This window comes from Arvicanthis niloticus, chromosome 6, assembly GCF_011762505.2.
Source record: "Arvicanthis niloticus isolate mArvNil1 chromosome 6, mArvNil1.pat.X, whole genome shotgun sequence".
Taxonomy (NCBI): Eukaryota; Metazoa; Chordata; class Mammalia; order Rodentia; family Muridae; genus Arvicanthis; species Arvicanthis niloticus.
Window position 1 is genome coordinate 20,184,478 of NC_047663.1, and position 24,443 is coordinate 20,208,920.

Genomic DNA, 24,443 nt, shown 5'->3' on the forward strand with positions numbered 1-24,443 from the left:
CTGGTGTGGGCATGGGCTGAGCTGGCCTGCCCACGCGGGCCCTGCCAGGACACTAACAGCCCCACCTGCTGCATTCCTGAACTTGGTCCCAGACCTGTACAGGTTCTTTTGTCTTCAGTCTCTGTCTTTCAGTCATGAACCCTGATCTGAATATATCTTTCTGTAGCCCCAAAGTCCAGAGCAGCAGGGAGCAGCAGGCTTGGGACTCCTGGGTCTTTGTGTGTATTCCTGTGGCCCTGCCAAGGAAGACTTGGGAGGCTTCTAGGCTCCAACTGGACCTCACCCCTGGGAATCTTTGATAAGAATGGAGAGTTTGCAAAGATTTAATACTGCCGGGAGGTAGGGCTCTCTGGGAGAAAGTTTGGTATTAAAGTAAAGAGAGACAGATGGTAGATGATACGTGATTGGTTGCTTGAGGCCGGGGAGCAGACTTAGGGCTTTAATGTTGGCAGATCTTGGTCACTTCCTGAATCTTGCTCTCAGGGCTCTGGAGAGCCTGGCTTCTTTTGGAAGCAAATGAATGAGATCATGTCTGGGTGGATCAAGGGCTCCTCAGGGTCCAGGTGGGTGCTGCCTAGTGTCTAAGGCTTGAAGACAGACTGAAGGGCTAGGGTGGGGGACTCTGATAAACTCCTGGCCCTTTAGCCTCCGGTTACTCCATTGACTTTGGGCCTTTTGGTGGTGCCTTTGTATAAACAGGGAAAAGGTTTCTTTTTTCTTTTTTCTTTTTTTTTTTTTGGTAGACTTTGTATGTGTCAGACCATTGCTTGACAGGCAGCACACAGGCTGGATTTCATGGTTCCTTCCACAGAGCACAACCTGAACAACAAGGCTTGGGTCAGGGCCCAGAAACTCCAGCACACTTATGGAGAGTGCTGGATCTGTTTGACTTCATGAAACACACTCCTGTGCCCTCACTCAAGGTGGTGTTAGGAAGACAAGAAAGCGTGTTTCCAGACATGGGTGGCAGAGCCTCAACACATAGGGAGAAGATGCCGGCCGGGCCTGTGAGTCCCAGGGGTGCTGGGCTGGGTATCAGTTCCTCCCTGAACTTTAGCAATTTTATTATTTTTTTAATTACATTTATTTGTATGTGTGTGTACATGTATGTAATGGGTGTGTATGTGGCACAATGAAGACATGGAGGTCAAAAGACTGCTTTCGTGAGTCGTTTCTTTCCCTTTGCGACGTGAGTCAGGTTGAACTCTTGCCATCAGGCTTGGCAGCAAGCACGGTTACCAGCTGAGCCCTCTCATTGGCCCTGGTGGGTTTTTGGAGGCAGGATTTTGTGTAGGCCTGACTAGCATTATACTTATATAGTCACGATTAGCCTTGAACTTCTGATCTTCCCAAGTTCTGGGATTAAAGGCATGTGCCAGCAGGGTACTCAGTAGCTTTCCCTGAATTTCTGACCCCATGTCAGCTCAGCCTTTTCCCATTGCCCCAAATGTGGCCAATCTGTAGGTGCACCTGTCATTGGGCACTGATGTCTGCAGAGACCACTATGGCCATTTCCTGTCCCTTGGGCACCAAGTAGGAAGAGAAGAAGTAAGAGTCTGGTCCAATGCTGTTTCCTTTGTGCCCCGGGCAGGTGGCCCTCCCTCTCTTCCCTGGTACAAAACATCCGTTCCAAGGTCTCCCTTATTTCTGAGTCCTGAGTTAGGGACCTCTAACCCTGCTCCATCTCTCCCCAGGGATGCCGTTCTGAGTGCCTGACCGCCTCGCCCCGAAGGATGGCCTTGGATGGGCACTAGAGGCACTGCGGCCCCGGGCTCCTGTCCCATCCGTCTGTCTGTTATCGTCTGTCTCTCTTGACATCACCGCAGCTCCGCCCCCTCCCGTCCCAGCCCCCAGCATCAGCTTTCTGCAGGCCCAGAGCCGGCATGAACTCTCCCAACGAGTCTGGTAAGAGCTGGGAGGTTGGAGAGGAGCCTCCTGGGGCAGTTTTGAATGCAGTGGGCTGTGTGGGTTTCCCGCCCAGGCCAGCTGACTGCTAGTGTCTGAGATGTCAGGGATTGAAGGGGTCAGGATTAGAGAATGTCACATCAAAAAACAAAAACAACAATAACAACAGCAACAAACCCTCCTGAAAAACAAAACAAAACAAAATTTCAAAAACAGGCCAACTGTGAGACAGACCTGGGAATCCATGGCTCTGGAAGGGCCTGGGTCTTCCTATGTCCCAATGCCTGCCCTTGACATGAGAGCATTGGGTACCTGAGATGGTGGTGTGAACCTCCCTGGGTAGCCTGGGACAGTGATGGAAGTGTTTTCCTGGATACAGCTGAATGTTCATGCTACTTCTTGTGGTGGTGGCTTTTTTCTTTGCTGGAGTATTGTGTTTCCTGTGTTGTACCTTTTTCCTGGTGGAGGTTTAAAGGCTCTACAGTGTGGGGGGTAGGAGTGGGGTTATGTGTTTATAGAAGAACCTTGACCCTTTGCTGGGTGTAAGCAGATGACCCTTTTCCTCTTGGTGGAGTCCTGTGTTGGGGTCTTTGACTCTCAGTTCCCATTGCTCTCTGCTAGGAACCTGCTGGGTGGTGCCAGGAATAGTCTGTGGGTGGGACTCAAGGTAGCTCTGTTTGTGTGTGTCCTGACACGGGCCTATGAGGATGTGTCCAAATGACTTGAGCTGGACACTCAGGAGTTCCCCCAGAAGGTCATAGGTCAGCATGGTCGGAGTAATAATTGCCTCTTGTCCCCAGCTGTCTCCTTTTAAACAGTCTGAGATGGTCGGTGCCTATCCTGCTGTATCCCACCCAACTCTAACCCTTCCTAGAACAGCCTGTCCCTGTATCTTTTACTGCAAGCATGGATAGATGGATGTTTTCCCTTTTGGAGAAAGGGAGGATGAGGGCATTGGATAAAAACTGAGCTGCAAGAAGCAGGTATGAATTTAGCCCCTCCCTGGGAAATCCCATTCCCCAGCTATCTTCTTACTGGGGTTGTACTTCCCACTGGGGTCTTCCTGCCCTTTATTCAAACCCCTAAGTGTTGCACCAGGTGGACTCTAGAGTCCTGGCTTCCTGTCTCATCCTCTGGTCATAAAAGGGACAGGAAGAGGCCTGATGACTATCCATCAGTCCCTCAGTTCTGCTCTTTGCTCAGATGGGCACACAGTGGTGCTTGCTTGCTTTCTCTGAGCCGTCTTGATTCCCTGCTTCACGTGGGGGTTGGTAGTTGACCCTTGATTAGGGGCACAGAGGTTGCCCAGAAACATGGTGGCTTGGGGAGAACATTTCCCAGCTGTAGGGGTTCGTTCTCTTGCAGTGAGAGGTGAGTTACTAAGGCTGTGTTCTAGTCACTGACTGTCCAGGTTCTCCTCACAGCCGTCCTGCTAGAGCTGGCGGGAGTGTGTTATAGCTGGAGATCTCCACTAGCTTGGCAGCTTCTGAGCTCTGTCTGGTAGGATAGGTATTCTTGGTGACCTGTCTCCTGGCTGGCTTTCCAGCTGCCCCCAGCAGGGGGAGATGATGTCTTTTCCGTGTATGGGAGGGAGACAGAGAGGGGCACAGGATATAGAACTATATTTTAAGATTGTTGAGAGGCTTAAAAACAGGGCTCTTTGCTTGTGCCAAGAGGTGACCTGCTATGGCTCTTACCCCTAGTTTTTCCTACATCTCTGGGGGGCCGGCTATTCTAGTGGGATCCAACTGCCCCGTGGCACAGAGACAACCAGTCTGCACATAGCTTTTCCTCTTTGAGGGGGTTCAGCATCTGTTCACAAGTTCAGCTGACATCTGGGTTGGGGCTTCCGATGCCCAGAGCCTGGAAGAAGCTGGGACTACATGTCTTGGAAAACAACGAAAATAAAGTGATTTTGTTTTCAGAGCTCATAGGTGTCCACAGTGAAGTGGACACCTTGCAGAAGGCCCCAAGAAAGAAAGATTGGGAGCCCCAGGATAGGCAACAGACAGGAGGGGGTGATGTGCAGCACTGATCTCTCCCCACATCCTGGCCCACTTGTTCCTCTCTCCCTAGGGCATACAGCCGCAGGGCAGGTACAGCAGGGCGCTTTCTCTCTGTCCCCTGGTTCCTCTCAGCATAAGAACTTTTTGATTTGACAAGTCCCTGTCTGGCTTCACCAGTGGGCTGGCTTGTGGTGGAGCAAGACAGGAAATGGTCCATCCCTACCGTCCCAGAAAGTCAGCATGCAAGTTCCTGCTGAGGGGTGGCAGAGAGAGAGATCGAGCGACTTGCTTCTGGGCCCACCACTTTGGCCAGTGGGCACTCACTTTATATAACTCTGGACTGGGCTGCATGCCAGTACTTGACTCTAGCTACCTCTCTGATCATCTGAGGAACCTGCTTCCCCGAAGAGGGCAGTCTGTCTCCCTCTACCTTTTTCTTTGGGCAAAGGAGGGTGCAAAGGGTGAGGCGCTCTTTATTTTTCTGGAGCCAGTCCTGTCTGTATATCCCGCTCTCCCCGCCCCCTGGGGTTAAAGACTGATAGAATTTGTAGCAGCTCTGGCTTAGAAGAGCCTCCCTGGGACCTAGGACCTCAACCGCCCTGGTTGTACCCTGTTCTCAGGGCCATTGCTTAGAGAGGGACAAGAATGTGGCCTGTCACATGATCCTGACTAGATGTTTGTTGGTGGGGCCCTGGAGGAGGCATCCAGGTTCCTTATGCCCTGCGTGGGAGGCAGATGAGTCGTATGATACACCTGTCTGCTCAGCACCTCCTAGCGCCCTCTATACTTTCTCTCCTTCCCTTTCCCAGGAGGGAGGGCGACTGCCCCCTCCCTTTGGGGTGACCAGAGAAACTGGGGCATGAGTGTGGGGTGGAGCCAGGAACCTTGGCGTCCTGTCTCCCTGCCTCAGGCTCTGCTACCGAGCCCCAGGGAGGGCAGGCAGCCAGCCAGAGGAGGGGAAAGTGGGTCAGTGCTGGCATGGGAAGGGGTCTGGGGAGAAGACCCTTGGCTTCCTTTGTCTATAGGTGTCTTGGCAGATTGGAGTCTGCTTTCTCTTCCTCTGCTCAGCTTCCAGAGAGATTGAAGGCTTAGGGATGGCTGATGAGAAGAGGCAGTATCAACCCAGAGGGGAAGTAGAAGATGTGTGTGTCCATATTCTTCCTACAGTTGGTTTTAAATGAGGAGATTCAGCCAGTTCCTAAGGGTGCACCTGGCTCATGGCGGTTTCTGGTCCATACTGATGGGTCCCAGCATGACTGACTGGGCTCAATGGGAGGAATTGCAGGGTAGCAGGGCTGATGTTTTCTGGGCATCTCCCAGTCCAGGGTCTCTGGACCAGCCTTGGGCAGAAGACTTCTTCTCCTCCCTTTTGGTCAGGGCCCCAAGCCAGCCTTTGGGCCCAGGAGATGAGATGGAGCAGAGCTGAAGGAGCCAGCGTTGGCCTTTCCCCTGCCTCAGCTTCAGGTGATTGGGAGGCCGGAGTGTAGCCTTAGAAGTGGGGGTAGAGGTGCTGCTGGGAGAGCAGAGCTGGTTCTGTAGCCCAAGCTGGGTTTGAGCTTACTGGTGCTGGCTCTGGATGTGTCTCATGGACTACATCCTCAGGGAGCACTGTGGGAGATTTGTGGGGTGTGACTTAGGAGCTGTGGATGGGTAGGGATGGAAAAGTGGTCAGGATAAGGGGGTGCTACAGCAGGAAAGCTTAGGTTAGACATTAGGAAGACCTCGTTACATCATCTGCATCTTCTCAGAAGAAGAGGGATGCTCGTCCCAACCTAGACCTATCCCGGTGCATTTCCTCAGAGGCTTTTGGGAATTGCATTGAAGATGGAGACTTCTCTTGCTAAAGCATAGAAGTCATGATAGCGCTGGCTGTTCTCACGAAGCCCTGGCCTTTGAGTGCTTGTGTCCTCAAAGAGTTGTGAAGAATTCTTTCTACCAAGTTTAATAGCTTAAACCAGTAGTCCCAGCAGTGGAAAGGCTGAATCAGAAAGATCATTGTGAGTTCAAGGTTAGCTTCGGCTACAGAGTCGGACTCCATCTCAAACAAAAAAAGGGAGATTTCTTTTGACATCAGGCTAGTCTAGGGTCTCAGGGACTTTGCTTTCAATTTGTCATAGCTGCTATCCTCCTCTGAGCAGGACTCCCTTGTCTCTCTCCTGTGCCTGGGGCAGGTAAGAGTGTGCCAGGACAGGGCTAGCCAGCCCTTCTGGTTGTTCCCAGCGTGGGTGGGTGGAGCCCCGTCTGGGAGGGGCTGCTGCCCACGGCTTTCTGGGCTCCCTTGTGTCTGCCTGTGACTGTTATTGGTAGAGCCTCTGGTCTTCCCTTCTCTTCTTGAGAGACCAAGTTGATCTGGATGCAGCTGGAGGAGGGGCTGTAGACAGGTGGTGTTTTCCAGTGCTAAGCGCCTGGATTGCACAGGTCTTCTACTTTTCCTTCTAGAATCTGTCTTGACTGTAGCTTCAGACTCTTCCCACTTTAGTTCCTGGTCTGCCACTGGGGAACAAACCCCAAATCCCCCGTCTGCATCTCACCATGCTTGGAAAAGCTTGCCTCTACTACCACTCTTGTGTGTGTTTTCCTACCTGAGGGAGGAGGACCTGTGTTTTCCTACCTGAGGGAGGAGGCCCCCATGGTACCCTGGCAGAAGCTTGGAAGATTAGTTTCTGGAGTCACAGCCACCATGTCCTTGGTTGGACTGCTTCTCCCAGGCTCCTGACAGGAGGGTGAGGTCATCCAGTCCAGAGAGAGGACAGGTGTCCCTGGCTCCGTGCCTGGAGTGGGGGGCAAGGAGGGGCCAGGAGGGGTCCAAAATAGTAACTGTGACGTCAGGAAAGGGGAGGAGGCTACAGACCCAGGAATAACCAGTCTATTAAAAGGCTCCAGTGAGGTCAGGGGGCCAAGTGGGATCTCTTTATCAGTGGGAGGGAGGCACAACCCAGGAAGAAGGGGGAGGTCAACAGTAGGTGATGCTGACAGTGGTACCAGTTTTGATGGTACGGTGGCCCAATGGCCCAGGAAGGTGGAGAGCTGGGACTGCTCCACCAGACTAGGTTGCTAACAGCTTTCTGACTAGCTGGAGGGTCTCCAACCCCAAGTCTTCCTGTTTAGGCGCTGGAGGTCCTGTACCTGGGGCAGACTAGTATATTTCTCCCAAGAGTTATGGAGGTCAGTGCTTCAGACCTCTGGTCCCTGTCACGTGAGCATCTCCATGGCGAGAGTGACTTTCGTCTTGCTGTACCTCAGTTTCCTCAGCTTGGCCTCTTACTGGTGGTCATTGTTAGCACAAAGGCAATGCTGTTTGCTGTCTGTGGTGCTCTCAGCTGGGTGCATTGGCAGGAAAGAACTGACTGAGCTGAGAATGGGCAGGTGCTGTCCAGTCCCCTGCCTGGGCTGGGCAAACCCTACCCAGAAAATCTTTCTGGTCCCTGAAGAGAGGCCAGAAGTGGTACTGTAGAATGGGTGGGAGAGGTGCCACCCCACTGCTATTTAGGGTCTCCTTGATAGTAAGAGTGTAGAGAGACATCTCCCAACTCTGTGGGAAGGCAGAAGTTATACAGACGCCACAGGCTGTAAGGAGGAGGTGTGAGGTTAGACCAGGTGGTTGGGTGTCTGTCACCTCTCCCTAGTCTTTCTGATTCCTTTCCTCACTCTGCACAGAAAAGGGGAAGATAGAAGATCCAGGCTGGCTGCTTGGTGTCCAGTCCATTGTTTGCCCCCAGCAGTGGCCAAAGCTGATCCCAGATGCATGGGTCCTCTGCCTGCACCCTTCTCTAGTCCAGCCACTGGCCACCCAGGTCTGTGGCCTTGGCCCTGAGTGCAGGCCTCCCTTGCCCCCCTCCCCCTTGACTGGCGCTTCCTCCTGGGGTGGAACGCGCCTCCCCCCATGGGGCCTCCGCCAGGCCTGGGCTCCTGGCAGCCAGCCGGCGGCTCCCTGAGCATGCTCCACCTATTTATAGACAGGGCCCTCCCCCAACTGCTATTTCAGTCTCCTGCCAGCTGCCGGCGGCTCATTCGGGGAGGAGGAGCAGGGAGCCAAGCCCAGAGCTGTCACCGGTGGCTCTGGGAGGGAACACAGAGCCTGCCTGCCCACTGAGCTCCCCTTCCTGCCCCTTGAGCACCCAGCCGTAGCCCAACTCCTGGAACCTTTGGACAGACCCTGGTCCATGCTCCTGTAGTGGAGAGCAGACCTGCAGCCTCCTTAGCCTCCCTGTGTCTGCTGCCTCCGGAGCGCCCAGGCCGGATGAGGTGCCTCCTTGCCTTGCGGGTCCCAGCGGCAGTGGCCTGAGGGAGTCCTTGAGCAGCCGGCTGGCCCTGCCGACCACCTCTCCCTCCCCGGCTTCCGCCTCGGGCGGCCCCTCCCTGGCATGCTGCTGGTGCCCAAGGCACAGGGGCTTGTGGAGATGCTGCAGACCATCTATGAGACCGAGTCCTGTTTCTCAGCAGATGGCATGTCAGGCCGGGAACCACCCTTGGAAATCCTGCCACGGACTTCTCTGCACAGCATCCCTGTGGCAGGTAAGTGGCTCTGTGTCCCCACCTGCCCTCAGCTCTTGGGCATCCTTGCACCTGGTTTGAGCACTTCACTGTGAGTCTTACTTCAGCCTTTGAGGATTTTGTTGAACATCCATGGATTGGAAGAGCTGAGCTGCTAGGGCAGCTTCCCTTCCCTTCCGTGCCCAGGGCTGTCCTTCCATGGTGCCTCCTAGCCACCCTCCGTTCATCCCTCCAGTGCCTGTGCCTTCAGCAGGGTCAGCCTCAGCTGCTAGGGGCTAGGGCTTCCTAGAGGATTCTGGCCTAGTTGGACCATGGTCAGAGGGGAGGAAGTGGGTCAGTGACCTGTCCAGGCTGCCTGCTCTCCCCACAATTGAGCAGAGGAAGAAGTTGTACCTGGAGTACAACTATAGGAATCAGAAACCAAGCTTCTGTGGCTTGGTTTGACCTGGTCAGGGTGTAGTGACTTTGGCAAGTTTTTGGTCAGGAGGCTTCTGAGAATGGACACTTAGGAAGAGGCTTGTTGGGGTAGGATTGAGCAGAGACTACCAGCTGGGGTGTTTAAGGATTCTGGCTTAGTTCCTAGTTCCCTCCTGTCTCTTCCTTCCCCGGCCTGTGGTTTCTTCCCACTTTCTGAGGATAAGGAAGTGTTACTTATCCACAGGTGGGCTTGAAGACCGCGCCCCCCCAAGCTTGAGGATTCCTAGCCCTGCCACCTTCTCTGGGGGAACTTTTTTTTGATCCTTGGTAGGGGGTGGGGTTCCCCCAGAGCTGGCCACTCCTTCTCTCACTCCCAGGAACCTGTTGCCACCAGGCTGGCACCACAAGATGCTTCCTCCAGGGAGGGGCCTACTGGACCCATGCCCGCCTGGCCCCTCCTGGCAGTGGCTGGCTTGGTACGAGAGAAAGAGAGAGAGAGAGAGAGAGAGAGAGAGAGAGAGAGAGAGAGAGAGAGAGAATATGAATATGTGTGTGTGTGCGTGTGCGCGTGCGCTAGAGTTCTTGACTCTGGATACATGGTGTGGATCTGAAGGTTTCAGTTAGAAAGCGGGAGCTGTATTTCTCTCTGGTGGGTAGCTGTGATTTGGCTCTCAGCTGTCCAGGGCTAAGGCTTCAGTAGGATTGGGTTGTGTCAGAAGAATGTTTTGATGTTTTGGGAAGGTTTAGAAAATCCTTGGGATGTGGTTTGCTGTCAGTGTGAACATGGATAGGGATGTCCATTCAGTGGTATATAGCATGGAGACCAGCTCTGCAGTGTGCCTACCGAGTCCCTGGGATGGAGCCCAAAGGCCTCATGCTTGCTCAGGACTAATGGAGCTACAGTCCCTGTCCTCAGCCCCCAGACCTTGGCCCCTGCATGTTCACATGGACTCCGGGGAGGTTAAGGACTGTCTGCAGAGCATCACCTAGGGTGGCTTCTAGCTGGTCGCCCATTCTGCATAGAGCAACCGGTCGGCCCTGAGCTCCCTCTTGTTTACTCTCTGGTTTAGACACCAGATACTCTAAGAGTTTGGGACCCTGTTCTATCCCTGGATACCCCAGGCAACCCCTCTCTCTGGATCTCCACCCCCTCCCCCTCTCCAACCTGGCCTTCTGAGAGTGGCGCAGTCCCTGCTGGCGGGAGGGAGGTGTGAGTCACCCCAGCAGCTCAGGGAGAGGGCTAAGAATGTTCCCCTGAGCAGTTATGATGCTGTGTCTGTGTGACGCGGCTGGGGACAGATATAGGCTTGGAGCTTGGCTGCTTTGCTTTTTTTTTTTTGGACTCTGGAATGTAAATAGTCGTTTCAAATAGAAACACTTTAACCTTTGGGTTAAAAAAAATCCTCCCTAGATAAACATGGCCATGAGGGCCCAGAAGCCTGGTGTTTCCCTTCAGTCCCTCTTCCCTTCACGAACCCTGTCCCTCCAATTTCTTGAGCAGTCTCCAGACAAGACACAGAAGCCTACAGCTGACAAAGCCGGTGTCCAGGGGTGCTTTCTCGGATGGTGTTGCTGATGTCCCCCACTCAAGGGATTGGAGAATAGGCCTTGCAAGATGCTGCCTCTCTGCCCCTTGTAGCAGCAAGTCCTGGGAACTCTTATTTGGGGGGCAGCTTTTGCTTCCTTTGCTGTCTGTCTTGTTGGCTGCTAATACCCCCCCCACACACACACAAACCTAGCACAGTGGGTGGTACTTAGATGAATGAGTGTTGGATGAGGAGGCGGAGGTCCCGCCTTCTGGCAGGATGCCTGGGTGCTATTCTGGGGCTTGACCTGGTGGCTGGATGGACAGCTACAGTGGGCACCTAAGGGTAAGTGAGCTCAAGAGGGGCAGAAACACTTACTCGGCTCTTCTTGCTTAAGGAAGGGGAAAGGGACCAATTTCCCTTCCATTGTGGGTGACTGGTGGTGTCTCTACTACCCTGTCACTGCCCAGTTTGCAGTGGGCACCTCCATATACCAGGCTCAGCCCTGGCATGAGGATCCTGGGATCTTTACTTCCACTGTAGGATCCCCAATGATCCAGAGCGGGGCTCTGATTTTTCTTGTCCATTTGTGGTTGAGCTGAGTCTTTGGATCCTGGGAGAAGGAATGGCAGAGGAGGCTTCTCTACTGGCTGAGGGAGGTATGAATCTGGTTTGTGCCAGGAAGGAATGCTCTGGATGTTGGGAAGTCCCATGGGGTTCATGTTTGCAACCGGGGCTTTCCCTGGCTGTTCCTATTTGGGCTCTTGAGGCCATTCCGAGCATGGCTGTGTGTCAGGAATTTGTAGGTGTGGGGATGCCAGGAAGGTAGGAAGGGCAGGACTTGAGTGGAACTAATATTGTAATCCACGCGGCGACAAGGATACCCGGGACTTTCCTTACTGGTCTCTTTTAGGAAGGATGTTAGTTACCCACATCCCATGGTGGAGAAGGGTTAGAGATGTGAAAGAATTCACCCAGAGCACAGAATAAGTAGGAGCTAAGATTTGAACTCAGCTCTGTGTGGGGCCGTTGTTAGCCCACACAAAAGCTTTCTCTCACATTTCTTTAAAAATAGTCCTTTGTCTGGGTGGGTGTGTCCACAGATCTAGTGTCTACGGCTTAGCAACCAGAGCATGGGCTGGATTTAACTCCAGTTTGCCCTTCAGCTGGGTACCAATCTGCAGCATCCAACCTGTACAACCGTATGAGGGAGGCCTGTCTGTACCTCCAAAGTCTGTGCGCCTAGAGAGTAGAGCTCATTCTGGCCCACTCCTGGGGTGTCTAGGAATAGTCTCCCCCCACCTACAAATACTTGGAACCACTTGGCCAATTAGCTCTCTCCCTGCAGGCGCTTTGGCTCAAAAGATGTGGACCCAAGAACAGAGTAAAATGCTCTCCCATGCAGACAGCCTCTCCTGCCCCCATGGCCTGCTACCTCATCTTGTTTTTGAGACCCTCAGCTGTCCCTTCCCCTCTGCACAGCTGCCAGACAGGAAGTCAGATTAACTGTGTCCACACACAGCTGTAACAGCTGCCAGATTGTCAACAGGAATGAGTGCAGGCAGTCCAGGGACTGTGAGACAGTGGTTCTCTGGCTTTAAATTGCAACAGAATTGCCAAGGAGATGTGGTTGGACGCAGGTTCTGAGTCTGCAGGACAGCTCGGGGGAAGCACGGTTTAAACTCCTCCTTTGGCAGTTCTGATGTACAGCATGTTAGAGTCTGGGCTGCCTCTCGTGTTTCGTGGGAGAAGTCTATGTAGAGGGCAGGCGGGCGGCTGTTATCCTAGACAGGCAAATACAATTCCCAGCAGCCTGGCAGTCTGGAGAGAGGATGTTTTGAGATGCCAAGAGCAGGTGTCCAAACTCGTTGGGGGATAATGGCAAGCAGCCAGGCGGACAGAGTGCCTTGCTGGACACCGAAGCCTGGGCTATGCAGGGAGAATGCAATGCACCACCCCGCCCCCGCCCCCAGGTAGGAGCAATAACTGCAGGTTTTGCATGGTTACTGTGCCTTTTAATTGCCTGCAGCTTTTGTGCCCAGATATTCTTGGGATGGTGGGGAGGTGGGAATCTTCTCTTCTAGACAGCAACCCAGGATCAGCGCTGATTCCAGGGACACCCTGTGGCCCCTACCTGGATTCAGCATCCCTGTACAGTCTTCCCGAGTCTCAGCCTGCCTCCAGCTTTCCAAGCTCCCCCCACCACGTCTTCCCCTCTCCCTTCTACCTTTGGTCTCTGGTATGCCGGTGTTACTGGTGTTACTCAGATACCTTCATGTAGGTTGCTGGACCCTCGGGGCTCCTTGTTGCATCTCTTGCTATATTTGGTGCCTGCCTCTAGTCTTTCCCCTTCTGCTTTGTAGGGAGCGGGGCAGAGAGAGCCAGGAGAGTCTAGATTAAGCACTGGCTCCTCTGCCTCCTTTTCAGGTGACCTTGGACAAGCCTGCTCCCTCTGTGGCCTCACTTTCTCTTCCTGCAGCTGGGGGCGTTGAGTCGCCGAGCTCCTGGGCCTTTTCCTTACTGACATTCTGAGGGTCTCTGAGGTCAGTCTCACGTTGCTTCTGTCTCACTGGAGGAAGGGCTGAGGGTCTCCTAGCACCTTGCCCCAGAAGGATAGGGAATAGCCTTGGGCAGAGGTGTCACCTAGAGTGGGGGACAGTGAGGTCAGGGATGGGGCCTGGAAAGCAGGGGCCAGAGCTTGTGCTTATTTGTTTCAGGTAATTTGGGGGGTGGGGAGAATGGAAGGGACCCCACTGCTGAGATTTGAGCTGCCAAAAGCAGCTGGGGTGATGGCCTTAGAGCACTAGAACTGAGAGGACGCTGCTCCTAGAACCTTTTCTCTTTCAGTGGCACCTAGCTGGTACAGTCTGAAGAAAGGGCTCTGATGGTACAGGTCCATAGAGTGACCTTCAGACAACATGAGTGACAGTTAAGGCCTCGCTGTGACTGGAGTTGGAGCCTAGCATCCACAGAGCTTAAGTGATCTGTGGAGTTGGCCTTTCATAGTTCTAAATGTTTGATTTTGTGCTTTTACTTTTGGTTAAGCAAACAAGCACGTTTTTATTTGTTTATTTTAACTCATTTATGTTTATGATTGGTTTGCCTGCTTTATATGTCTGTGGACCATGTGCGTGCCTGGGTGCCTGAGGAGGCCAGAGGAGAGCATTGGCACTCCCAGGACTGGAGCTACAGATGGTTGTGAGCTGCTAGTGAACCTGGATCCTCTAGAAAAGTAGACAGTGGTCATAACCAGTGAGCAATCTCTTCAGTCCGTCCGTCCGTGTGCGTGTGTGTGTGTGTGTGTGTGTGTGTGTGTGTCTAAACTGACCTTGAACTTACCAAACTCAAACTTGGGAATTATCATGCCTCAGCCTTCCTAATCTTAGTATATGTCATCCCATGTTTTGTTTTGTTTTCATTTTATTTCTTAGATGGGGTCTGACTATGTAGTTCTGTCTAGCTAGAAACTTGCTATATAGACAAGGCTGGCTTTGAACTCAGCAGAGGTGTTTTTGATCTTTAGACAGGGTCTGGCAGTGAGCTCAGATTGACTTCAGTTCTACCCTGAGTACTAGGATTATAGGCATACACCAGCCTACCTGGCTGCTTTGTGAACTTTAGAAACGTTATTCCTATTGTTACTGTTGTTGTTATTATTATTATTATCTTAGTGCTGGTGATCATACACAGAGCCTCATACATTAGGCAAGCATTTTGCCACTACGGTATATTCTGAGTAGTATGTAACATTCTGAGTAGTAGTCTATAGATTTTGCTAGATTGCCAAAACCAGAACACACACACACACTCGCACGTGCACGCACACACACACACACACACACACACACACACACTCCAGGAGCCATTAATAGTAGCCCTGACAAGCTCCTCTGCCATCTCCCCAGGCCCTGTGCCAAGCTCCTCAGCATGCATTCTCTCGGGCTTGGCAACCTGGGAGGTAGGTGCTCTGCTTCCATTTTGCAGATGCTTGCATGAAGCATGGGGAGGCGCCTGGAGCCTTGACTAACAAGTGGTGCTGCCTTGAGCCTGTGCCGTCGCTCCCAAAGCCCTCACTCGTGACCATTACATGATTGTGTTCGCTTGCTCGACGAGTCGTGTAAATTGCTAGGTGAGAGTCATGCCGAGCCTGCACATGTGGAAATGCCATCTGAATCGTGGTAGAACCTGTTGAGCCTCAGTTGGCCTCTCTAGTCACGTAAGAGCACAGAAATAGATCATGGGAAACCGTCCTCTCTGGGGAGGGGTCATCGGCGTCATGGGCGGAGGAGTGCGAAGTGTGCTCCCGCCTCCTTCCAAATTCTCTCAAGGCCAAGACAGGAGCAGGAGCCTTTTTTTTTTTCCCCACCCTCCAAGGGACAGACAAGGTAATTAGACATTTAAAGAAGCTGCTGATTGTTGGCGAGGCAGGTCTGGGCTACCTGGGATACTGGTGCGGTGCGGTGTCTTCTTGGGTGGGCTTTCCTCCACCTGTGCTGTCTGGAATGACATCCCACCGTGGAGCCAGACTGAGCATGCTTGTGCTACGGAACATCCTGCCCATGCTGGAAGCCAGGTCGCCTGGGTTCAGATCCCTGCTCTGCTGCTCCTTAGCCTGTGGGGTCTTCTGCACAGCCCTCTCTCTGTGAAGCATGGCTTCCAAAGCCTGTCACTGAGGACTGAAACAGATGGTCTCAAAGGACCCTTTCACCCTGTCCCCTCCAGGCAAAGCAGCTCCACAGTGTCAGACATTGTCTGCATAGGTCTTGTTTCAGTCCTGAATGTTATGTAGTTTAACGCTCTCTTGTCTTAGATTCCTTCCTACCTTAGTGGCTCCTGGGGAAGGGGCTTTCAGAGATACGCCCTGAGCATCTCAGGCCTTCTAGGTGTTCAAACCCCGAACTGCTCCGGGATTCCCTGGAGGAGTCAAAGGCACACATTGGCTGCTGCTCAGGGTTTGTTTTCCCGGACTGCTGATTTGTGATGTCTCTGAGGTGGGGAGAAGCGTGGCTTGCAGACTGTTCGGAGCAGGAACAGGGCTTGTCCCTCCCTGTTGTTCTGGGGTAGCTAGAGTTAGATCTGTTTACTTTGAGCCCTGGTTCCCAAAGGTACTGTCCAAACCTGTTCCTTGTGACCCACAGCCCCTTATCTGCCCAGAGACCAAATCCCTTTGTCTGGTATCTGCTGTTTTAACTGAATTTTATGATCTTGTTGTTTGTTGAAAGGGTTTTACTCTGTAATCCAGGATAGACTGGAGCTTACTAGGGTTTTGCTCTGTACCCCAGGCTAGCCTAGAACCTACTGTAGCCTTCTTGCCTCAGCTTTCTGAATGCTGGCATCAGCCACCATGACTGCCTGTGGTTTTTGTCATGATTTATTATGATTATGTTGCTGCTGCTGCTGCTGCTGTTTTGAGACAAGATTTCTGTGTAGCCCTGGCTGTCCTGGAACTCACTCTGTAGAACAGGATGGTTTTGAACTCACAGAGATCACCTGCCTCTGCCTCCCAAGTGTTGGGATTAAAGGATTTGTTGTTGTTGTTGTTGTTGTGTTTTGTTTTGTTTTGTTTTGAGGCAGGACCTCACTGTGCTACTTATTCTGGCTTTCAACTCACAATCCTCCTGCCTCAGCCTCCCGTGTATCTAGGATTATAGTGTGCAGTCTCCAGTTCACCCCTTTATTCTTAGGCTAAGTCCAGATTGGCAGTGGGCATAGTTTCCCCATTAGTCCCTCCTTCTGAGGGACCTGGGCATCTTCTCTTGTGCTGTAGAATCTCCTGGGCTGTTGGGGTTCATGAAGAGAAGGAGCCTACTGGGTGAGAAGGGAGTGTCAGGAAGGTGTTGGTTCTGCTTAGTAGTACCCATGAGATAGGCAGATCTGTTCCTTCTGAGCCAGAGCTTTGTATGGGCAGGGCCACGGTGATAGCTGGGCAGATAGCAAGGCCCACCCAGATGCTTGGGCTTGGGTTTCTCCATGGAGGCAGCATGGGTCAGTTTGCTCCTAAGACTGCCTCTCCCTGGAGGGAGCAAGGGTCTGAGTCCTGAGGGTAGATGGCCAGTGCCTGTCCCTAGAACCTTGGTACTCTCTCCACAGGAAGTTCCTGGCATTGGCTCTGTCTGTTCTGTGCAGGTCAGCAGGAGGCCCCGGGATGGGGATGGGGACAGGTGAAATAAGGACCCAGGACCTTGCTGTCCCATGTGATCATGGCCTTTCAAGAGCTTTTTGCTAGCCTGGGCTCTCAAATAGTCATCTTAGTGAATGGCACATGCTCTTCTACCCACCCTTTCCTCTTTCCCGAGGTTCCCCAACCTTCCTAGGTCCACCAGGAGGCAGCCAAGAGCCCCTTCCTGTCCTGACACACCCACTTCCCCTTCCAAATGCTTCAATGGCAGCTGCAGTCACCTGCTCTGTTCTTGCCAAGCTGGCAGAGGGCATAGATCCTGAAGGGGATGCCAGGACAGTCAGGCTCTAGGTTCTGTGCCAGGCAGACTGCATTTTGGGGACCCCATTTCCTTTCTTCCCTGGCTTCCATCCTAAAAGGAGCCAGGTTGCTACCTGGCAGAGCCTGGCAAAATGCATGCTGGCCCAAATTAACATTCTCCTCCTGGTTCCTGCCTGTATGGGAACAAGGCTGTGTGGCAGAGCCCTCTGGCTCTCCTGCCACCTGCAACCAACTGCAGCACATAGGCAGGCATCTCAGCAGTGTTAGCAGTGGGAGAACCTTCCTTACACAAGCCTCTAGTGTTTCTGTAGGGCTTCTGCCAGAGAAGATAGCCTTGCCCATCACCATTCCAATTTGGGGCTGAGTTATCTTCTGGGGTCCAGGGTCTTTTAGACTCTTGCTTTTTCCTGGACCGATGGGCTAGCATGTAGTTCCAGCAGCCCTAGCACTGCAAAGAGCACTAGGTTGCTGGAGTGATCAGTTTCAGGACCAAGCCGGCTTTGGCTAGGAACCGATAGCCATCTAGACAGGAGGCTGAACGTTGCGGGGACTGGGGAGGCGAGAGGCTGGCCGCCAGCTCCGTCACTAGTACCCTGCTCTTCACTCTGGTGTAGCGCACCCTTCATGTGGGTGCTGGGGTAGGGCATGGGGTGGAAGGAAAGTGAGAGGCTGTGTGCTGGGGGTTGGGGGTGGGGGCATTGTGTATGTCTGTGTGTTTGACTCCACCCTTTTGGTCACATCTGGCCACTCCTGCAGATGTGGCTCTGGCCTGGTGGCCACAGAGTCGTCAGTGTGGCTGACAGAGAAACCACAGAGGAATGTGCTCAGCTTGTGCTGGGGGAGGAGTGGGTACTGAGAGACATCTTGCTTAGGCTACACACACACACACACACACACACACACACCTTTAGTGGCTCTCCCAGGCATATTAGGCATAAAGATGGTGTGGCTTGTCCCATGCCTGGTGGTGCTCTTCAGTGCTGTTTTCTCTGAGAACTCATTTAATGGGACGGGGCTATCTGGGTCTTCTTTAGTCCCTACCATTACGCACTCTTCCCACTCTTGATGCATGGTCAGGTGGAGTGGAGTGGGGGTAGGAAGAGCCCTGAGCATTGGCAATGATCAGGACATCAGGGTTCTGTCTTCTCACTGCCTGGGATGCATGGACCACTTTGCTGGGGGAACATCTTCCCATCCCTGTGTAGCTTCCCAGGGCTAGAGTTAGGATTTTTCTTTGGAGAATCGGAGAAGAAAGAAGATGAGCTGGTACAGCCGGTCTCGCTTCCTCCTTCCCAGGCAGTGGTATCCTGCCTTCCCCTCCTGCCTTCCCCTTCCTGTTAGCGGGGTGGGTGGCTTTGTGGGGTGTGGGTTGGGCTTGGGGCTCCCTGCTGGTATGGTGTTTGCCTGGTTGCCCTGGCAACTATTGGGCAGTGATGTGGAATGACATTCAGTGGCCAGAGGACAGTGCACGGAGATCAACAGGTCAAGACCCAACCTTCCCATAAGCCAGTTGGAACCTTTCCCGTTCTACAGCCATGTGGACCTCAGAACCACCCTCTACCACGTTTCTCTTTTCGGGGGTGCTCAGCTGGTTGGAGACCGAGGTCCTTGCCACAGCTCCAGGCCCCCCGCTATGCCCCCCCATCACTCTTCTTCCTGTCTGATTCCCTTTCCTTTCCTGTCTCCTCCTCCCACCTCCTCCCTGCACGCCCATTCTCTTCCCCCTCCCCCTAACACAGCTGCTGTTTGGCTTACTCTATATATAGCGGCATTTTCAGGGTAATTACAATAAAACTGTTGAAAGGAGATGATCCACCAGAGGAAGCCAGGCTGACTTCCAGTCCCATCTTGTCCCTGGCTTGGTGCAGCCCTGCACCCCTTTTCCCTGAGGCCTCCTGTTCCCATCTCACCCCTCATGCCTGTCCCGTTTCCCCCATTCCCAACATGCCTCTTTTGCCCTGGCTGGGATGAGATTGAGAGATCCACAGAGGAGAAGCTGTCTGGAAGGTCCCCACAGATCCGATCTCTGTTTCTCTCTTAGATGGGGACAAGGCAGGGGACAGCAAGTGAAAGTGTATTAGATTCATACCGTAGTTCTTCAGTCACCTGGCTGTGTCTGGTCAAGTTACTCAAAACTCTCTCCACCTCAGTTTCCTTATCTGTGAAATGGGTCATAATAGGATCAAACTGGTGTGTTACTGTGCAGTTTAACGAGTGGGCCTTGCATACAAAATGCCTATTATTGACTGTCAGTGACAGCATCCAGTGTTGAATCCAGACACGCATCAGCAGACACTCCTCACACTCATGCAAACATATGGTTTTTTTCCCCCTCGAACCCAAGGCCTTGTGCATGCTGGACTGGCCCTGCCTGCAGCCCCGTTGCATAGTTTCTTATTGAAGTTCATGGCTTCAGCTTTGATTAAAGAAAGCGGGACACAGACTCCATGGGTGCAGAGACTGATGTCACTCAGGGTCTAGTGGAACTGTCTGGTAGTCTCTTGGGACCAGGCTGTCATGACCTAGAGCAGACTGAGGCTGCACCCACTGACCCTTGTGTGTTTTGTGCCCACAGTGGAGGTGAAGCCGGTGCTGCCTGGAGCCATGCCCAGCTCCATGGGGGGTGGAGGTGGAGGTAGCCCCAGCCCCGTGGAGCTTCGGGGGGCTCTGGCAGGCCCCATGGACCCCGCTCTACGGGAGCAGCAGCTGCAGCAAGAGCTCCTGGTGCTGAAGCAGCAGCAGCAGCTTCAGAAGCAGCTCCTGTTTGCCGAGTTTCAGAAGCAGCATGACCACCTGACGCGGCAGCACGAAGTCCAGCTGCAGAAGCACCTCAAGGTGAGCAAAGGGGGCTCAGGAAGCCACAAGAGGCACAATCTTGCCTGGGCCTGGCTCACCGATGCCTCTGCCCTCCTGCATCACCGCAGCAGCAGCAGGAGATGCTAGCGGCTAAGAGGCAGCAGGAGCTGGAGCAGCAGCGGCAGCGTGAGCAGCAGCGGCAAGAGGAGCTAGAGAAACAGCGGCTGGAGCAGCAGCTGCTCATTCTACGCAACAAGGAGAAGAGCAAAGAGAGTAAGGCCAGTGGGCGGCCCCTCGACCCCACCGCAGCGCAGCCCCGCCCCGCCCCGCCCCGCAGCCCCGCCCCGCCCCGCCCCGCCCCGCAGCCCCGCCCCGCAGCGAAGCCCCACCTGGCTCCAGGCACCCAGCTCAGCTGCGCCCTGTCCCCGTAGGTGCCATCGCCAGCACCGAGGTAAAGCTGAGGCTCCAGGAATTCCTGTTGTCCAAGTCAAAGGAGCCCACGCCAGGCGGCCTCAACCATTCCCTCCCACAGCATCCCAAATGCTGGTAATGGCTCTGGGGAACAAGGGTGAACAGAAGGGTCCTGCTCAGGGGCTACCTGGTTATAGAGACAGTTTGGGGAACCCTGCCTTGCAACCATAGTTCTGCAGTCTGTTCTAGGAAGGGAACTCCCCATTCCATTTCTCTTCTTCCCCTTCCCAGGGTCCATTTTTTTTTTCTCTCCGTAATGCACAACCTCAGCTCCATGAGGGGTGGGGTGGATGTAGCCCCCCCCCCCCAATTTGGTCTTTCCATAGCTCTACTTTGCTATGCTGGGTGTGGTAGCATATGTCTGTAGTTATAGAACTCAGGAGGTAGAGGCAGAATAGATAGGGGGTTAAGTGTAATAGCAAGTTTGAGGCCAGCCTGGGTTAGTTGAGACCCTGTTTCAAAAAAAAATCTATCTATCTATCTATCTATCTATCTATCTATCTATCTGTCAAACAAAAATCTCCCAAGCCAAACAACTAGTTATCAGGTGGCAGGTCGGGTGGGTAGTAACCTAGACCTGCTTCCATCCCATCCCCAGGGGAGCCCACCATGCTTCTTTGGACCAGAGTTCCCCTCCCCAGAGCGGCCCTCCTGGGACGCCTCCCTCCTACAAATTGCCTTTGCTTGGGCCCTATGACAGCCGTGATGACTTTCCCCTCCGTAAAACGGGTACGTGAGTCCTGGCTCCCAGGAATGTGGCTTCTAGGTGAGCATGTGCAAAAGGCAGTACTGCTGCTACTCAGAGTTGCCCTGGACCGGGCTGGGCTGGGCTTCAGGTTTCTGTGTAGATGAATCCTGAGCCCAGCTACTCTCTCTTCAGCCTCGGAACCCAACTTAAAAGTACGTTCGAGGCTAAAACAGAAGGTAGCGGAGAGGAGAAGCAGTCCCCTCCTGCGTCGAAAGGATGGCACCGTTATTAGTACTTTTAAGAAGAGAGCAGTTGAGATCACAGGCACAGGGCCTGGGGGTAAGATCTTCTCTCCTGTCCTCATGGTGAAGGTCTGGGAGGAGGGGTGGCTCAAAGCAGGCCCAGGTGACAGCCACTTCTCCTGTAGTGTCGTCCGTGTGTAACAGTGCGCCCGGCTCTGGCCCCAGCTCTCCCAACAGTTCCCACAGCACCATCGCTGAGAACGGCTTTACTGGCTCAGTCCCCAACATCCCCACTGAGGTACAGGACTGACCGAGGCCCGGGGGTGGGGTAGGGGGCACAGAAGTGCTTGCTTTCCTTTAGAAGGAAGAATTTGGCTCTTTCTGGTCTAGCTGAGCGCTGAGCCACAATGCCTCTGTGTACATCTGGAGGGTTCTTACCTGGATGTGTTGCCTTGAAAAGAGATTTGTCCCACGGGCTCCTGAAGGGCTCTGATCTCTGTCACCTCCACTTGGGGCTTGGGTCCAGGGAGTGAGAGACCAATCAGAGTCCTTGGCCTTGGTGTAGGTGGCCCTTTTTGGTTATCCCTCTTTTCATGTTCTTCTCTCCCAACTGCTCCTCTAGATGCTTCCCCAGCACCGGGCCCTCCCTCTGGACAGTTCCCCAAATCAGTTCAGCCTCTACACGTCTCCTTCTCTGCCCAACATCTCCCTAGGGCTGCAGGCCACTGTCACTGTTACCAACTCACACCTCACCGTAAGTACAGGGCACGCATCCCAGCTAGGACGCTGACCTTCCCCGGGCCCTAAGGGAGCTGAGATGGTGTGACGTGATCTGGTGGGAGGGCAGAGAGTACCTGAGGGATGCTCCTTGGAGTTAGCAGGACAGGGGCAGTATCAGTCTGTGCCTTATCTGTAATCACCCTCCAACTTCACCAGGCCTCCCCGAAGCTGTCGACACAGCAGGAGGCTGAGAGGCAGGCCCTTCAGTCCCTGCGGCAGGGCGGCACACTGACCGGCAAGTTCTTGAGCACATCGTCCATCCCTGGCTGCCTGCTGGGAGTGGCATTGGAGGGCGACACGAGCCCCCATGGGCACGCTTCCCTGCTGCAGCATGTTCTGCTTCTGGAGCAGGCCCGGCAACAGAGCACACTCATAGCAGGTGAGTAGCTGAACAGTGTGCCTGGGAGGCAGTGTTTGGCTCTCCTGGGGTCTCAAGTCAGGCCTATCTCTTAGGGAAAAGGAGCCAGGGATACTGTTCAGCTCTGCCACAACCATCAGCCATATCAGTGATTTCTTCCACATTCTGAGAGCATCAGGTACCAATGTTTGGTATGCCAGGCAGTGGACAGAACTTGCCACTGTTACCGAGTTCATTCATATCCCAGAGCAGAGCTGGCCAGACCATACTTTGTTTATTTAGTTAGGTTTTTGTTTTGCTTTGTTTTGAATCGTTGTCTCACTGTGTAGCCCAGGTTGGCCTCAAACTCATGGCTATTCCCTTCCCCGCAGCCTCCAGTAATCCAGGCTGGGATTACAGACCGGCACCCAGCTACAAACCATACCTGTGACATTTTATAGAGGGCTTAGAAGGCAGCTCACTGGGTCAAGTGATTGCTATACCAGTTGAGGGGACCTGAGTTCAGCTCCCCAGTGCTCACGTAAAGCCAGACACAGCCGCACAAGTTTGTATTCCTAGGACTCCCACGGTGAGGCGGAGGAGAGATAGGAGAATCCTCGGAAGCTCCCAGGCCAGTTGGTCTGATGCACATGACAGTAAACAGTAAGACATGCTGGCTTAAACAAGATGGAAAGCAAGGACTGTCATGATAGGCTGTCCTCTGACTTCCACATGACTGGCTGCACCCACACACATGAACACATATGTACACACATGTACGTCATATACACACTATTTTCTTTTCTTTTTTTTTTTTTTTTTTGAGATGCAACCTCATTCTATAGCCCTGGCAGGCCTCAAACTCACTGCATAGACCAAGCTAGCCTCTAACTCAGAGATCTACCTGCACTTTGCTGGGTTTAAAGGTGGGTGCCACTTGGCCCAGTCACATTTTTTTTTTTTAAAGAAATGAGTGGAATTAATCTGATAATATATATTTAACTTCTATCTAGAATACTATTCTCATTTCTGTTTTTTGTTTCATGATAAACCCCGGAATCCCATGTGTGTTTCATAGAGGTAGCACATGTCAATTCAGGCCATGCTTCCAGGGCTCAGCCACATATGGTCCATGGCATTAACGTTGGACAGCGTTAGGCAGTCAGCCCTCAGTATCTGCCAATGTGCTTAGCGGTTTCTTGGCCTAGAACTTCTCAGCCTTGTAGGAGCTGCGAAGTCTATTGACAGGGACATCTTGTTGCAGTTGGAGAGAGTAGTCATTGTTCCCGTGTGTGGTGAGCCCAGGACTACCTGTGCACTCTGGCAAACCAAAGGGATAGGAAGGTGACCCTAGGATGGCTTGCTGGTACCAGTGGCTCTGAGCTCACTGCTAAGGTTATAAGGAGGAGAGAGAATGGGGCTCAGCCTCGGGGACAGGGTGCCCCCCCAAACAGTGCTTACTCCCCTTCTCTGCCTCCGTAGTGCCACTCCATGGGCAGTCCCCATTGGTGACGGGTGAACGTGTGGCCACCAGCATGAGGACGGTGGGCAAGCTCCCGAGGCACCGACCTCTGAGCCGCACTCAGTCCTCCCCACTGCCGCAGAGTCCCCAGGCCCTGCAGCAGCTGGTCATGCAGCAGCAGCACCAGCAGTTCCTCGAGAAGCAGAAGCAGCAGCAGATGCAGCTGGGCAAGGTACATGCAGGGAGGCAACGTCCCGGGCTACCCAGGAGTGACCCAGGCTGGCAAGACACGTGGGGACTGAGCCTGGGGAGCAAGGTGCTTCAAGGTTTTCACTTCACACAGAATTGTGTGGACAGGTGCCTGACTGGGAGAGGGAGAGAAGGGCAGTAGACCTACTTGGGCTAAAGGTTACCATAGCCACTCCCATCCCCAGACGATGACATGCTTTCTTCTCTCAGATCCTTACCAAAACTGGGGAGCTGTCAAGGCAGCCCACCACCCACCCCGAGGAGACAGAAGAGGAGCTGACAGAACAGCAGCAGGAGGCCTTGCTGGGGGAGGGGGCCCTGACCATGCCCCGAGAAGGCTCTACAGAGAGTGAGAGCACCCAGGAAGACCTAGAAGAGGAGGAGGATGAGGAGGAAGAAGAGGAGGACTGCATTCAGGTCAAGGATGAGGATGGAGAGAGTGGTCCTGATGAGGGCCCGGACTTAGAGGAGTCCAGTGCTGATTACAGAAAGGTACCTCCCACCTACCGTCTTTCCTCACTCTCTGATTTCCACTCCTGATTGTTGGTTCCCAGTGGTGTAGTTGCCAGGCCTTGAGCAGCTTTCTAAGGAAAAGAGGGCAGAGAGACCAGGAGGGAGTGGGAAGGGGCTC

The 24,443-nt window shown here is 53.5% G+C and overlaps 1 protein-coding gene across 10 annotated transcripts in view; it reads left to right on the plus strand.

Moving 5' to 3' along the window:
* The window catches only part of Hdac5 (histone deacetylase 5), a 34,559-nt gene that overhangs the window by 3,849 nt on the left and 6,267 nt on the right, over nucleotides 1-24,443 (plus strand). Inside the window, exons 2-15 of one of the 10 annotated variants that reach the window (XM_076935730.1) lie at nucleotides 1,695-1,905; nucleotides 7,569-7,705; nucleotides 8,355-8,426; nucleotides 9,200-9,298; nucleotides 19,363-19,622; nucleotides 19,712-19,856; nucleotides 20,015-20,129; nucleotides 20,653-20,783; nucleotides 20,935-21,081; nucleotides 21,170-21,282; nucleotides 21,607-21,738; nucleotides 21,921-22,143; nucleotides 23,584-23,795; nucleotides 24,023-24,304. In XM_076935730.1, coding sequence (XP_076791845.1) covers nucleotides 7,657-7,705; nucleotides 8,355-8,426; nucleotides 9,200-9,298; nucleotides 19,363-19,622; nucleotides 19,712-19,856; nucleotides 20,015-20,129; nucleotides 20,653-20,783; nucleotides 20,935-21,081; nucleotides 21,170-21,282; nucleotides 21,607-21,738; nucleotides 21,921-22,143; nucleotides 23,584-23,795; nucleotides 24,023-24,304 — 1,980 coding nt within the window. In that variant the 5' untranslated portion in view covers nucleotides 1,695-1,905; nucleotides 7,569-7,656. Of the gene's footprint in view, nucleotides 1-1,694; nucleotides 1,906-7,568; nucleotides 7,706-8,026; nucleotides 8,427-9,199; nucleotides 9,299-12,775; nucleotides 12,892-19,362; nucleotides 19,623-19,711; nucleotides 19,857-20,014; nucleotides 20,130-20,652; nucleotides 20,784-20,934; nucleotides 21,082-21,169; nucleotides 21,283-21,606; nucleotides 21,739-21,920; nucleotides 22,144-23,583; nucleotides 23,796-24,022; nucleotides 24,305-24,443 lie in introns of those variants that run through there. The other 9 variants (XM_034504618.2, XM_076935731.1, XM_076935732.1 and 6 more) reach the window with 9 other exon arrangements.